The sequence below is a fragment of the Lonchura striata genome, chromosome 3 (assembly GCF_046129695.1).
Source record: "Lonchura striata isolate bLonStr1 chromosome 3, bLonStr1.mat, whole genome shotgun sequence".
Classification (NCBI taxonomy): Eukaryota; Metazoa; Chordata; class Aves; order Passeriformes; family Estrildidae; genus Lonchura; species Lonchura striata.
Window position 1 is genome coordinate 82,999,610 of NC_134605.1, and position 15,471 is coordinate 83,015,080.

At 37.6% G+C, this 15,471-nt stretch overlaps 1 protein-coding gene across 2 annotated transcripts in view; it reads right to left on the reverse strand.

The window, feature by feature from the left end:
• Positions 1-914: 914 nt before the first annotated feature.
• The window catches only part of SENP6 (SUMO specific peptidase 6), a 72,052-nt gene continuing 57,495 nt past the window's right edge, over positions 915-15,471 (reverse strand). For both annotated transcript variants that reach the window (XM_021553649.2, XM_021553641.2), the window contains 6 exons: positions 13,652-14,085; positions 10,629-10,732; positions 8,450-8,538; positions 6,221-6,289; positions 5,859-6,009; positions 915-3,212 (listed from right to left, as the gene is read on the reverse strand). In XM_021553649.2, the coding sequence (XP_021409324.2) occupies positions 3,012-3,212; positions 5,859-6,009; positions 6,221-6,289; positions 8,450-8,538; positions 10,629-10,732; positions 13,652-14,085 (1,048 nt within the window). In that variant the 3' untranslated portion in view covers positions 915-3,011. The remainder of the gene's footprint in view (positions 3,213-5,858; positions 6,010-6,220; positions 6,290-8,449; positions 8,539-10,628; positions 10,733-13,651; positions 14,086-15,471) is intronic.

Consider the following 15,471-nt stretch of genomic DNA (forward strand, 5'->3'; position numbering starts at 1 on the left):
TCACTCTTTTTTACTGAATGTTTTGGAGGTCAGATTCTTTTGAGACAAGAATGTAGTGCAATCTCAAAAATCAATTCTGTTCGAAGTCTCTGTTTTTAAAAGTGTGCTCAGTTTCTCAGCAGGAAAAATAGAAATGTCACAAGGGACTACTTAGATGTCTCTTCTGCTTTTGTGGCTATCCTGCAAATGTGCACCACAAGTACATGCATTTTTTATGCTAAGTAATCTAAAACCTTAATAGGAATTCTTAACTGTTATTCTACCCAACCTGAAAAACAATACAAACAGATACAATTAATTAAGTGGCCATCTGATCCCTTACACTGCAGAATGCAGTCAGGCTACTCCTAAAGCACTTGTAAGCCTCAATTGTCTAAAGAAATATACAACATATACTTTCCATAGAGTGCATGTATTGTCATGCAATTATTAAATACACTTATCAAGTCCCCACCCTACTAGCTTCCACTAAATAAATCTGATTCAGAAAAGGCACTGGTAAAACTTGTTAAGATTGCAAAACATTGCAGCATTGCCCACCATCATGTTAATAAAAAACTCTTACCAAGCACATGCAGTAGGTGAACTTGTTAAACCAAGTCAGGAAAGTCTTAAATAACTCATTCTTAATTCTGTAGATTTTTTTCTATTAATGTCACATTTTATTAAAAAAATAAGTTTCCTGTATTTAACATGTATATTAGCTTGCTGTATGTGACCGGAGATCTTGAGACCTTTAACATTGAATGATAGTAAATTCAACACTTTCTTCACAGCTTTGAAAAAGGGTAAAAGGAAGGAAGGATGAAGGGGAAGACAGGAAAGAGAAAGGAAAAGGAAGAAGCACCAGGCCATTCCCAGTAAGAAAACAAAATAATTCTACAGCATCAAAATATGAACCTGCATCACAAGTATCAGAAAAAGGAAAACTACTGTATTGATGAAATGTGGATATATTCCATAAAATTAAAACATACCACTGAGAAAGCCTAGAATAGGAAGGAATACATTCTGTCTGCAATTGTCTCTCCTCTATTTCAAAGAAATTATTTTCCTTCCCTCTCTTGTATAAGCTACTATTCCAATATGTCAGCTGCACTAAAGCCAGATACACAAGATCCTGCATTTCCACAATCTGGAACTATTTTATCCCTATTTTTTCCCCACCAATGGCAAGAATACTGGATAAAAACTTGAAGGAGGAAACAACTCAGAGGTGTGCACATCACATATTTAATTTGTAGTCCAGGAAACTGCCCCCACATTCTTTCAACAAAAAAACTGCAGGAGTCATCTCTAACAGAACACATATATGTGGTGCTTACATAATCTCCATGGGGCGCAGGGTTTATGCGAGAGAAACCAGGGAATGAACTCCCCTAAATCCCACAGGTTATCTGTACAAAAGATTAGCAGCCCACAGTTGTATTGCTCTATGTGCAACCACTCTGCCTTGGTGAGAGAACCCCCCTGTAAACAGAGGATGTCACAGAGAGTCCTCTGTGCAGGAATGCCCTTGAAGTAACATCAATAGCAGCTGCATTTTCAGGGTTTAGTAAGAATGAAAACTCATGGAGGCCATGAAGCCCTGGGTTAGACTTGGATGTTGTGTACAAAAATAAAATCTCAAGGGGCCCAGAGTTCAGCTAATGAACTCTCTGCTGCTTCTCTTTGGGAGAAGGGAATGGTAAGTGACACTCCCAGTAAAAAAATCAGGAAAGAAAATATTATCTGCAAGGAGAGAGATCTCTCTACTCCCACAAATGGCTTCCTGTGAAGTGACACTTTCTGGTTCCCTTCAAAGATATCTGTGTAAGTAGAAAACTGGAGATATATATCCTCGCACAAATCTTTTCTTACTTTTCTCACTTCAATGACAAAGCCTTTCTGGAACAGTGATAAAAGGCTACATTTGCAGTTTAAGCAACAATGACATTGTAGATCATTGTAAAATCAAAATACACTGGAAATATCCAAGCAAGTCCCTACCTTAGTCTGATGCTACATAAAGCCAAGAACAAACAAGCAAGCAATGAACACTGGTATTTTGGTTTTTTGCATGGATATTAGAAAAAATAGTAATCATACACTTTTTTCTTTTTAAATGTTCATTACTTAGATAAAGCACATATGACTGTAACATTCAGAATTGTAACATAGAAAATGTAATGTGGGCAATCTGCTATTCCAAGTACACTTACCAAAATACAATTTTATAATGAAGAAAGTCTCAAAATACACCTGTACAACAACTGGGATCCACAAAATATGATTTAATAGCGTCACTCAAGATCACTTCATTGAAACTACTTTTATAATACTGTTTGAAGAGCTCACCTCTGGTCAAAGAGCACTGTCCTCCTTTCCCCAGCCTGTCCCACTAACGCAAGGGTGGAATTGTAATTGCAATGCGTATCTTCTAAACCCCCAAATCTGAAGCGGTCCTATGAACTATGACACTGTCTACACTTAGACATTGGGAGGATGGGAATCACCCTCTTGGAGGCCATGGTACATTGAGACACTTAACTCATATTATTGTCTGTAGCGCAAGCAGAACAATCTTGTAAAGGATAACTAAATAGGGCCAAAATATGAATTAATTATCTCGCTACCAAATCATTCCCTATGTGTTACTTAAGCATGTAACATTAAAACTTAACTGGAAAAGAAAAAGGTAACCATCTCATCCTATATTTTCTTTATTTTCTTTATGTTTAGAAGTTGCTATTTAAGTTCTATTAACAGAAGTACATAACAAAAGCTCCCTATCAAGTGGAAAAAAAGTAATTACAAATGCTGAAAAAGTTGGCCTCATTAACATATGTACAGACTCACTTACTTAATACACATCTTTGTGGGAATTAAACCATTTTATGACACACATTTATACAGGCATTAAACATTCCCAAGTAACTTTGAGCGAAGAACACGCCAAATCTTTAGTCTGGGCAGACAGAAATGTAGGTTTCAGTTCTGATTGTGGAGTTAACATGCAACAGATACAACATTCAGTCTGAGCTGTTGTTTGTGGGTTGCTCTGTCTTTTCCTGCAAAATTGAATTTGGGTCTTTCTGTCCCTTCTTGTCCTTGTTCTGCTGTTCCTGGAGCGTCAGGATTATTTTTCGTATTTCTTCTCTTTTGGTTTTCATTCTTGGGCGTGGAAACCAGTCTGTTAAATTCATTGGTAGCTCAAAACTCAAAATGGGATTCTGAAAAAAAAAAGTCATTTGGATATTACAGAGTTATAAGCTAAATGACTGAAGAAAACTATAGTGAGGAAAATTACATTTTTTCTCACTTCATGCCATGAGCATGGAACAAAATTTCTACAATTTCTGTGTTTTGTACACAATATAATTAGAGTAAGATCAATCATGCTTCAGTATGTTACAGACTAAAATCTATCCAGCTCACACTCCTGATTATAAGGATGCTTCAACAATCTACTGTGTTTGTTACAACTTTTAGACTAAGCATTTGTCTGCATAAATGTGTAAAACTCTCCTAATTAAAAAAAAAAAAAAAAAAAAGTGAGAGAGAACACTATAGTAAAGATACAGGATATTTTTAAATCAAGAGTTGATCAGGAGTCAAACACTCCTCTTCTTATAAATAGCCTTTAGGATCGTGACCAACTAGGCAAGACAGATTTAGTTTTCACCCTGGAAAGCAAAGCTCCTGCCTACCACCAATGCTTATTATACTTACATTCTGTTTTCTTGCTAGGTAACATTCATCCAAATAATTATGCTAATTTTTATGAAGCATTCTCTACTCCTCTTCAGTGATTCTGCAGAACAATTCCACCCTAACCAAATAACAATCTGGGGAACAGTGCTGTCTCTCAAAGAAACTCCTCCCTTTCTGTACTCCAGTGTACATTATCAGGGCTCTTTAAGAGTGAATTACATTCATCAATGAGGTAAGATCAGCAAGACTGCTTGTGAAAAAAAACTAGTGACATTCTGCACAGGAACACATCAGTGCTTAATGCTGCACTAGCAACATATTTTTGTGTCCGTTCAGTGCAGGGAAGAGAAGCAGAGCCGCGGCGAGAGGCCAGCTGTGCTGTGCTGTGCTGGGCTGTGCTGGGCTGGGCTGGGCTGGGCTGGGCTGGGCTGGGCTGGGCTGGGCTGGGCTGGGCTGGGCTGGGCTGTGCTGGGCTGTGCTGGGCTGTGCTGTGCTGGGCTGGGCTGTGCTGGGCTGTGCTGTGCTGGGCTGGGCTGGGCTGGGCTGGGCTGGGCTGTGCTGTGCTGGGCTGTGCTGGGCTGGGCTGTGCTGGGCTGTGCTGGGCTGTGCTGGGCTGTGCTGCGCTGGGCTGTGCTGGGCTGGGCTGTGCTGGGCTGGGCTGTGCTGGGCTGTGCTGGGCTGGGCTGAGCTGGGCTGTGCTGGGCTGGGCTGGGCTGTGCTGGGCTGGGCTGGGCTGGGCTGGGCTGCGCTGGGCTGCGCTGGGCTGGGCTGTGCTGGGCTGGGCTGGGCTGGGCTGGGCTGGGCTGGGCTGGGCTGCCCCGCAGCCCCTCGCCCGCAGGTTCCCGGGGGAGCCCGCGCTGCCCCTCCTGCAGCGGCCCCTGGCGGTCACGAACACCAGACAGCACTGCTCCCACACACTCCCGGTTTGTAGAGCTGCTGCAAAATGACACTGTGGGCAATTTCCCAAATACAAAGCAGCTGAAACTGTTCGCTGAATAACTTCAAGACAGTCCAGTACTGTGCAGCCAGCTCAGGTTTTCCCTCCCCATTGAAGTTCTGACAATGTCCTGTGATTTGCTCTCTGACGCATGTATGTGTCGTGCCTATTCTCTGGCAGACAAAGCTGCTGCACACAGGTGGACAAGGCAGGACAAAGGATTCAGCCTGACATAATGCAGCAGTCAATTTGCAAAAAAGAATGGGCTAATAAAACTTGGAGGAAGTTTTATCAAACCATTCCAAAAAGGAATGGGTTAATAAAACTTGGTTTCTTCCTGTGTCCCCAGCAAACAAAACAGGAGGCACTTGGTTATGGTTGAAAGCTCTCAGGAATTCATCAGTAGAGCAAAGCTTTTGCCTCCCATTTGCATGAAGGCATTTTGCTAAAGCCTTACTGCTCTTGAGTAATGTATGAATGGAGGGAGAGAGGGCCGAGGAATGGATAAGCTGCCAGCTTTTCCAGGAAAGGGTAAGCTACAGGAGAGTTTAGAACAATGCTCTAAAGCACCAGGGATTCTAAAGAGTTACTGTCCCACGAAGGCAGCATCTCACTTGACCATCATTTCTCCTCCCAATCTAGACCAGAAAGTGCTAATGCCTCCACTTGTGAAAGGAGCTGTAACTTGAAGACCAAGTCAGCTTGCAACTAAGTAAGCATTCAAACAATTCCTTCAAAGGAAACAAGATTTGGCATTTAGCTGTAATGATTTCACTTACATGTTTTCTTACAAGTCAAAAACACCCTTAAAAGAAACATAAACCCCCTACCGGTGTCACATTTCTGAATTTATTCAGTCACAGTTCTCAGGGGAAAATGATTAAGCTTTTTGTAGTGCATTTTTAGTTTAGATTTTGAATGCAAGTTCTTATTGGATGATTTTAAAGGGTACACAGCAGAACAGAAAGGAAGGCTCTAAATGTGTCTTCTTTAGATTCATTCAGAAAATTTCATGGCTTACAATTCTTTTATGTATGGCCAACTAAAAAGTTGAATTAGTTTATTTTCAAAAAAGTTACTCTGTGTGTTTATACATAAATTCACTTAGAATGCATAATCTCATTGACAGGCAGTGAGCTACACTAGGAGCCTTTTATAACTGTAATCATTTTCATAGCTTATATTTGATTGTTGCAGGAATCAAAAATAGCTTCAAGAACATACATACCTCAAAAAAGCTCTCCACATACTGGAGGATATACACTCCACAATCACTGTAGTTGTTCTGCTGTGGCACTTTGGGGTTGGAACCTTTCATGACATCTTTAGAAAAGCTTCTTTTGCTGCCTTTCCTGACCTCCCATTCCACCTCTAAATATCTACAATAAAAGACCATGCAAATTAATTTTTTTTATTCCTTGAGTAATTAAAAAAAACAAAAAAAACCCCAAAAACCAACAACAGAAAAAACACCACCAAGACCCCAAACCAACTTTAAAAAAAAAAAAAAAAAAAAAAACCAACAAAAAACCACCCAAACCCAAACCAAACCAAACTGATAAAGTCCCAAGTACCAGACAGGAAACTTACTCCCTTAGTGTTTTCACAACATTTGACCGGGAAGGGCCTCTCAGTGAGTCCATAAGCAAAATGCAGGGCCTAACAGAGAACAAAAGTTTTAAGTACAGAGTATTTTACAGCAGCTTGAAAAACACAATGTTACACAGAAACAGTTTGTGGGGTGGCCTTAAGAAAACTAGATCAATACTGCAAAGTTCTGCCAGTACTGCTGTAACCTCCTAACAGGGATAACTAAATGGCAAGTTATATTCAACCATAGACTAAATACACTGAGGAATGTACTTAGAAAATACAGTATTCTCAGACAATTTGTTACAGTTGCTTAAAACACCTTCAGGCATCTAATGCTCTTTTTAGGTGCACCAGGTATCTGGGACACTGGCAAGAGAAAGTAAGGCCCACAAATGTCCTGCTCGAGTAGCAGCTGGAGGATAGATTGGACACTCCACAGCAGACTAGAAAAAAAGGATTAGGAAAGCATGTTCAAGAAGTGATCCCAGTCTGGATCTGAAATCTAGCTGGTAGTTACACACAAAACACCCACCAACTCTATTTAGAAGACTTTAAAAATAATGTATCTATAACCAAGTATTTTCTAGAGAACCAAGTCTGCTCAAGTCCTCTCCTGCACAGTACAGATGCTGGTACCCTATCACTTGATCTAAAGCACACTACTTCTTCAGAAGCCACAAGCAAAGCAATCTTATCAGCCACCTTATATGTATGCAATTTGGATTTATACATCAAAGCTAACTCATACCAGAGTTCAGAATTTCAGCATTATATATGTAGTATGCATTTTTAAGAATAAATAAATGCAATTACTTTTCACAAATATCTGTTTTTTCTTATCTAACAATAACACATGTACATTCAAAGTATTCAAAGAAACTTCAAACTAGCAAATTCAGACAAAATATCTGCATACATTTATGCATAGATGTGTTTGCATTTATAAACTAATTTACATGCATGCAATTTTTTAGGCATAAGCAGATAATCACTTAAATAATGTTTGCTTGTACTTGTTTTAATTTCTGAAAAAAGTCTTTATATAGGTGCTGCTCTTTAAAAAGCATTAAATGCTCCTTAAAATGCTCTTCTAAAAAATGTAGTACTTTTCAGGGGGAAGAAGTGACAACTTTTTCAAGGTAATTTTCTATTTCATAAAGAAGTAATTTTAAAATATGCTAATAGTAAAGTATTTAAGTGCCCTTAATGACTTTTGAAACTTAAGCATCAAAGATGTTATGACATTTCACACTGGATTAAAATAATGTCTGCTAGAAAGTATTATGTACAGATAATCTGTCATAAAAATGGGACAAATTTAGCCAAGCTATAATCAGAAGCTCATAAATATTCTTAAAACTCAACACAGATGGACTTTTCCTTGAAAACATATTAAGTAATATATTCCACAATATCTATAAATCTGTATTTCTATTCGGCCTCCTGATAATGTACTGTGGAAGTTTTCACCTTTCTAGTGAACCTTGTATTCACAAGAAAGGAAATACGAGAATAGATAAATTATGAAAAAATACAAAGAAAACTGTCAAGACAGCAATACTACTAGTAATGTTTCTGGATTTTGAATCATGCCCCTGTCACACCATAAAACTGCAATAAATATTTACTAAGAAATTATTCCTGGGTATCAAATATTAAAAAAAGTTTTCAATTCCAGAACAGATAAAAATTTTTTAAGAAGTGTGGAACACTTTTATGAGCAATAAAAGAAGAGAGAGAGAGAGAGAGAGAGAGAGAGAGAATAAAGAGGAACAGCTATCTTATTTAGATAAGAAAAAGGGGCAGTTAAAAATTACTCCCATCTTCCTTTACTAATTTGAGTAGTGATAAAGGCTTTTTTCACTAGTAGTTTACTTATTCAATTTAAAAATATTAATCTGCTTTTTAATATAGGATACATCTGAGCATGCTTCTGCACCTTGTTTTTGTAGGAATCCAAGTGCAAAATACCAAAGAACAGCCTTTTTGGAAGAAACAATCTTCATTTGCCTGATGAGTACACAGGCTTAACAGAAACCAAAAAAGCTATTATTTCACCAGTAGTTTAATTCAATAAATTTTCTGCTGAGTATTTTAATATAAATTTCTCTCTCAAACCCTAACAGCATGCTGATTAAGATTCATGTATGATTATTTCTCAAATTATTGTCTTTTATATTTCATAAACTTCTATGAAATCTCCATTTTACCTGTTTTAATACTTACTGTTTGCAGATAGTTGGCTTCAGGTACCATTGTCCCATTTCTGAATTACAGTTATCATCTACAAGGCCACTGTCATCACTACTGTCTTCCTACAGAAGCAATGTTGTTACAGGTGTTTAAAAGCTAATACTCTTTTTTCAAACAGATGCAAAGGGATTTATTTTTACACAATATTTTCATTCAAAACCAATAACTAAGTTTAATAAAGAAATGATAGCTTTAATCTGAAATGATCCACTGTTTGTTAAGTTGACCAACTTTCAGTCACATGGTTTCTGAAATTCATAATAGAATGACATGGATTGAATGCTGCTATTTATTCAAGGACTGTGAAACTAGAAAAATGCAACCGACATTCAAAACAGCGCTTGCTTAGAAGAGATGAACCTCTGTTATTAGGTTATAATCCAAATTATCAGTACTTTTCCTTGCCAGTCAAAACTAGAAACTTGCTTGGCAGTTTTGTATATGTTTTCTTCTAGGTGAAATGAGACAGGGTCTACAACAAGCTGAGAAAAAAATCTCTATTTTTGCTCCAAAATGCAACAATTTGATTCTTAGGGCAAGGAAAATTAAACCATGATATACAGGACTATGGATTGCACAAACAGTCACATCACAAGCCTGGAAATATCCTCTGGCCTTTTGATTTCAATACTGTGATTGCTATGAAGGATACAGAAGTCTTATGAACAAAAGCAGTAAGTTGTATCTAAAAAAATCCCAGTGATCCGTAGCTTCTCACCCTTCCCTTGAGTTCAGTATCACTACCACAGATCACTGCATTATGGGGAAGGAGGTGCTTTCCAAAAATGGGAATCCCTGTACCAGCATGATTTATTAACATTTTTGTGTGCATTGTGTACATTTTATTAATACAGGATCTCAGCACTGAAATCCTCAAGCTATGCCATGACTATGTTATCATATTAGAATCTACTGCCTAGCTCCTTGTACACTTGTTTTTGCTGCAGCCTCAACTCCTTTTTTAGCAGATGAAAAGGTTGTTCCATTCAGCTTGTCATGGTCATTTCTACACTTGTTATGTGTATTCTAGAAAATATCAGTGACAGCTTCAGCCTGAATTAAGTTCTAAGCTGCACAGCAACTAACGAGCTTGGAATTTGTTCCTTTTCTCAAGGAATGCAGCTGGGTCATGTGCTTGCTTCCCTGCCTTCATGCCATGTATTTCAGACTGGAAACACTGTACTACTTATTCTCCATCTTCTGGAAACTCTATGTGCTACAAAACAGACATCAGGCAAAACTCAGAATGTTTGCACAGGCGGCATGACAGGAGAGGTGGGCTAAGTTCAGCTGAAAACAACAGCTGGTTTAGGTTTCAACATCAACTGGAGCTTTTATAAGTATATATGTGTACACATACACGTAGCTACTTGGAAGTCATTACAGAGAGCTGCAGACTGAAAAATAATAGTTTGTTCTGGACTCAGAGGTCCAGAAAAGGTCATACACTGCTGCATCTCTCAACAATACACCTGGAACATGAGCAGGCAGGCCAATTAGGAAGAGCAAATGTGTAACTTCTGGCCTGCCTGCATTGAACTTACAGGCAGAAGGTAGAAGCAGCAGGGCTATGGAATAATGCCCTCATAGCCCAGCACTGAGCGAGTCAGGGATATTTTAATATTCAGTCTTCCCACAGCTTTAAAATCTAAATGTTTTCCAATGTGAACAAGAATGGTACTTGATTCATGCTGTGTAAATCTGATTGGGAGAAGCACCAATGAAACAAAACAACAGAGTAGCAAACACTTATCAATGTGTCTGGTTATATCCAGGAAATGTAGCTGAAAGAAGAGTAATTTGTTCTTGGGTTTAGTAGATGAACATGGAGTGGGGGAGACAAAAGATAGAAGTGTACTGACTTTCAGTGTTCTCTCTAAAATCACTGTGTAATATTGTCATTACACAAAAGACTCACAAAATTAAATGCAGGATCAGTACATCAGTTTTCTGTTAAACAGTTAAATGAACAAATGTATAATCCTCTCTGTCAACTAACCTGCATATTTTTGTAGGTAACCAGTGCTTTGGACTTGACACTTGTAAAGATCAGTAGCTTTAGATAATGTACATTCACAAGCTGTACACCTCTTTTAAGCAAAATCCAGCACAACAGTTCATATTTCCTAAATAATACTGCTAAATTCTTTACCTGGTTATCTTGGTCTTCAGAAAAATCTATAAGCTCATCTTCATTTAGTTTACTGCCATCAGCTGAGTCTTCACTATAGTTTAGTCTGATTTTGTGCAATCCATCTGTATCAATCACAGACATCAGGATATTTAAACATCAAATACTATGTATCACTGAAGACCAAACTCATTTTAAATACCTCAGATTTCCTCAGGATTTCTCACAGTAACTGTGATACAATAAACATATAATAATTTACTCATGCATACAAACGAAAGTGAAAAGCTTCTTCTAAGTAGAATAACAGAAGCGATTCGTTATTTTGTGAAATACCTAAAAAAATCTGAAACACCTAGACTAAACCCACAATGAAATTTCCCCATAATTCCATGGGAGCCTTTATAACAGCCTAAATTGGTACTGCTATCAAAACAGGCACTCTGATATGCTCTCTAAAATGACCATCTACTCCTATCCCTAGCTGTCATAACACTAAATACATCCATACACACAGTGGATCACACTGAAAAAGGTAGTCAGTAACTGGAATAATTTCTTCCATCAGTTAATTGTGCAGTTATATGAAGACTTCTGTTGGTAAAAGAGGAAAGGCAGTTTGGGAACACACTAGTGGGGAGGGCAGAATGAAGGATCAACTCTCCAGCTCTCCTGGGAGCAGCAGCTTAGAAATATTTCAGAGTTTGTTACATAAAAGATAATCTATAAATTCACTCCCAGTGACCTCTATGTATTTAGTCACATATTTAGTAGGAAACAGCATCAGAAGAAAAAGAAAAAAAAGAATATTCTAGCTATACCTGTACAAGAAGCAAATACAGACAGCTACAGGCTCATTACTTAGTCTTACTACTACCACACAAGACTTCAGAACAGATTTCAATGGGAAAAAAAGTAAACTGTGGAAATAAAGGAAAAACAAGTAATTCATTCCAGCAAAACTTGAAATCTTCCTAGAAAGGGGATACTGCAATACCTCTAAACAATGACAAAAATAAAGTATTGGTTATGGTGTCATTGGAGGACATATTACCTTTTAAAGAAACTAGGATTTCTATAAGACCAGTAAATAGGGCAGTTAAGTAGCTCGTGGAAAAAAAAAAAGAGAACATCTGCATTTGAGAAGATTTCAGAGATGTTAAGGTAACACTTTGAAAAGAGGTCAACAGTGAATTTCCACAGGGACAAACTTGGGAATTAGTCTTACTCAGTACCTTTGAAAAGACCTTAGCATAAGAATTAGGTCATACAGTAATGTGACATTGCTGATAAGATTTCTAAAAAATAAGAATTAGTATTGAGACAAATCACATCTTGTTCAAAAGCTGAGCAGTAAAAAAAAATTAGATAAGTAATAAAAATAGATATATTTTGGATTACTTCCAAGTTATTTAGGTATGAACTTCTACAGATTCACAAGTTCAACACCAGGACTTAGTCTGAGGTCAAGCCATCTCAGTTTAGGCTCCCAAGTATAGTTAGCATCTAGAGTCTCCATGTTAGGAAACCATAATCAGAGCACAGACCTACTTAACTGAACAGCTCCTCTGTATCTCCTGTAGGATGAGAAGAGAAAGTCTTTTGGCTTCACTGACTACACTATCAGAGGCATGTGCAGTCTCTTCAGATATCCTTGGATATCCAGGACTTACAGGTTATTTGGCACAGTCAAGATCCACACCCTTCTGGAGCTCAGATAACTCAAGGCAGAAGGCCTACCTTCCATCTGGTTGAAATGGGAGTTTAAATACAGTGTATCTAAATTTGGCTGCCTAAACATATCCTCAGGGTCAATTTCACCCTTAAATCAGGACTGCTCCCACTGAGAACATCCACTTTAATGAAAGGGTGCATCATCATCTTCAATAGCTGAGCAAGAGAATCTGAGCATTCAAGTTAGAAAGAGAATGACCATCAGCTAACAATACAATCCAGCCAGAAAAAAATCCACAAGAAATGTAATCCTAATAAAAACCTGTCCTAACACACAATGACAAACAACAGTAGCAGCATCCAAGCCATGCGATCACCTCATACAGCAGCAATATTGTAAATGGTAATAATCATGCATTAAATGAAAAATCAACTCAAACAAGACCACGCATACCCAGGCCCTTCCAAGACCTTCTAGGAACAGTGACAATGTTATCACAAATGAATACATTTAGAATAGAAATTAGCACTGTTTATACCCACAAAGATATTGAAGTTGTAATAGCCTGAGCTATACAGATTAAACCATACTATTGATAGCATTTTCAGAACTTGTACTATACTTAATGTATAAACTAAGTCAGTAGGAATACTACTGGTGATTAAAATAAAAGCTTTTGTGTAATCAGATGTTTTCTACTCTATGCCTTAAGGAGATCCAAATATTGCAATGAACAGAGAAAACAACCCTTTTCTAATTCCTTCACCTGCCTTTAAAAGTATGCCAGCTCCCTTGTTACTTGGGTACAAACACTCTTGCAGATTGGTGAGTGCAGTCTCCACAGCAGCAATGAATTGAGAAAGACACTCTAAATGTAACACAGCGGTCATGGAAGGAATTTTTTTGTTTTTAGAATTACTTTCTTCTTACTCCTTTTACATACCTTCTTATCAGGACATTAAAGAAATTAACAGTGTTGAAGCAAGACATCAAATGATAAAAGACACTGATATTAAGGCTGTTCCCATAATCTTATGTCAGCTTTCCCCTGCACATATGTTACAAGGATCCAAGGTCAACTACTATTCTTTCCTTAACAACTGCTATCTTGACAGATGCCAACTGGCATCTACAAAATTATTTTGTTTGAAAAAAGGTAATTGAACTGAAAAATTAATCTGATTTAGGAAAACAGTGTTTTATCTCCAACCCTTTGCCAGGAGAGTTATCAACAGCTATTAATTACTTATATTGCAAGCACTTGAAGTTAAGCCATATACTAAACTTCTGAAGTATGAAGTTTACACCATTGCAGAACTAAAATCTCCAAATATTTCATTAAAATGTGCATATTTTTACAATTACATACCTACAGATTGGCTAGCAGCTGTGAATTCACCCTGTATACCGTTTTCATCCAAAGTTCTATGGTCTAGTTTATGGCATGCTGATTCCACAGTGTTAGGTTCTTCCACATCACTGTCTATTTGATTCAGTTTTTTGAAAGCACTTTTCCCCCTACAAGGACTTCTTCTACAACATGAAGAGTCACTGTCCTCTATTTCACTGTTTGGGTCGATTAAAGCTGTACTGTACTTTTTGGTAAACGTCTTCTTTGCGGTGGACTTGGAAGGCGAGTTTTGTGCATCTAATTCATTTGGCAAAGGAGATGGTGTGCTGCTCTCTCCATCTGAAGAGGAACATTTCATCGGCATTGCAGCATTTTCATGGAAATGGGGATTTGGTTCATATTTGGGTTTTTCTAAACCAGGGAAACAGATAACAGCCAAAAACCAGTGGGCGCTGTGAAGGGAAAAAATACATTAAAAACTTGCTATTACATTAATGCCCCCAAAATTATTAGAAGATAAACTATACTAGCTGTTCTATTTTCTGACCAGGTTTTACTCAAGTCTTCACAAGGTTCTGTAAAAGTACAATTTCTCCATGCAAATAATCCTAACAAATTAATTAATATGATGCAGCTGAAAAGAGGTGCTGTCTTAAATATTTATTTCAATTTGCTCACACTTTATACATTTTTTTTTATTTCTCTGAATTTAAGCTTATTTTTTTTAACATTTTCTTCATTAATGCATGAATTAAACATTGTAGAGTTTATGTTTTATGGCTGTTTGAAGTTTTCTAGTAGTTCAGCACTAGCAACACAAGTAGTCAGATCTAATGGTATGGCTGAATTGCCCCATACTCTTCCACCTACGAGATCTTCCAACTGTATTTAACACATTTTTAAAGAAATCTTGTCAACAGTGAGTTAAAGGAGAAAAAAGTGTTTCTAATGCTGTCACAATGGCTCTGCTGTCTTCCACACCCTTCACAGCACTTACATTCTAACTTTTCCAAACCAAAAACAGTTATATCCCCCAACACAAACTGTAATCTTTGCAACAGTTTCCTACTTCCTTTCTTCTTTAGATTTCACTGACTTGCCACTCAATCAGAAGTAGAGCAGCAGCAAATTTAGGGACTGAGGCATTACAAGTGGATTTAGATTGTCCAATAAAGAAATTTTCCAAAGGATCCTTGATGGTCTACAGCAAATAACAGAAGCTAGCTGTGTATTAGACAGGTGAAGTCACATTTCAATGTATTTTAGTAGACAAAAGAAAAAGCAGTAGCTAAAAATACATGTCTAATTGCCATGCTAAAGAATAATTAGATGGTTATGAAGCCCAAACTGCATCAAAACTTAATGGCAGTTAAAGTAAGTGGCCACTGAAAGCAGCATCTGTGGTACGGTTTGTCTTGAATGATTCACCACATCTAATAAATTAACATATTAAGTACTGCCCAACCCTGGAATGTATGTTTATTTTATTAACAGAGACTTTATGTACCAATTATGTCAGCAGAATATCATATTAACCTGGATGTAAAAAGAGAACAGCTTGTTACTTTAAGGAAAACAATCTGTTTTCACTGGAGACCTGAACAAGAAGGACTGTACAGCCAAAGGACACTGACGTAGTCATGGTTAAATTGAAACAAGCTGTTCTGAAGATGATTCTGCCCTCGTGTCAACCTGCCCACCTCCACTTACTGCAGTTTGACAGTTGGTTAGATGATGAGTCTACATTCCCTAATCTAGTGGTTATGAGATAGTCTGGAAAAACTGGTTGGAACTAGGCACCAAAACCCAGCAACACCCCACCACTTTCTCATCTCCCT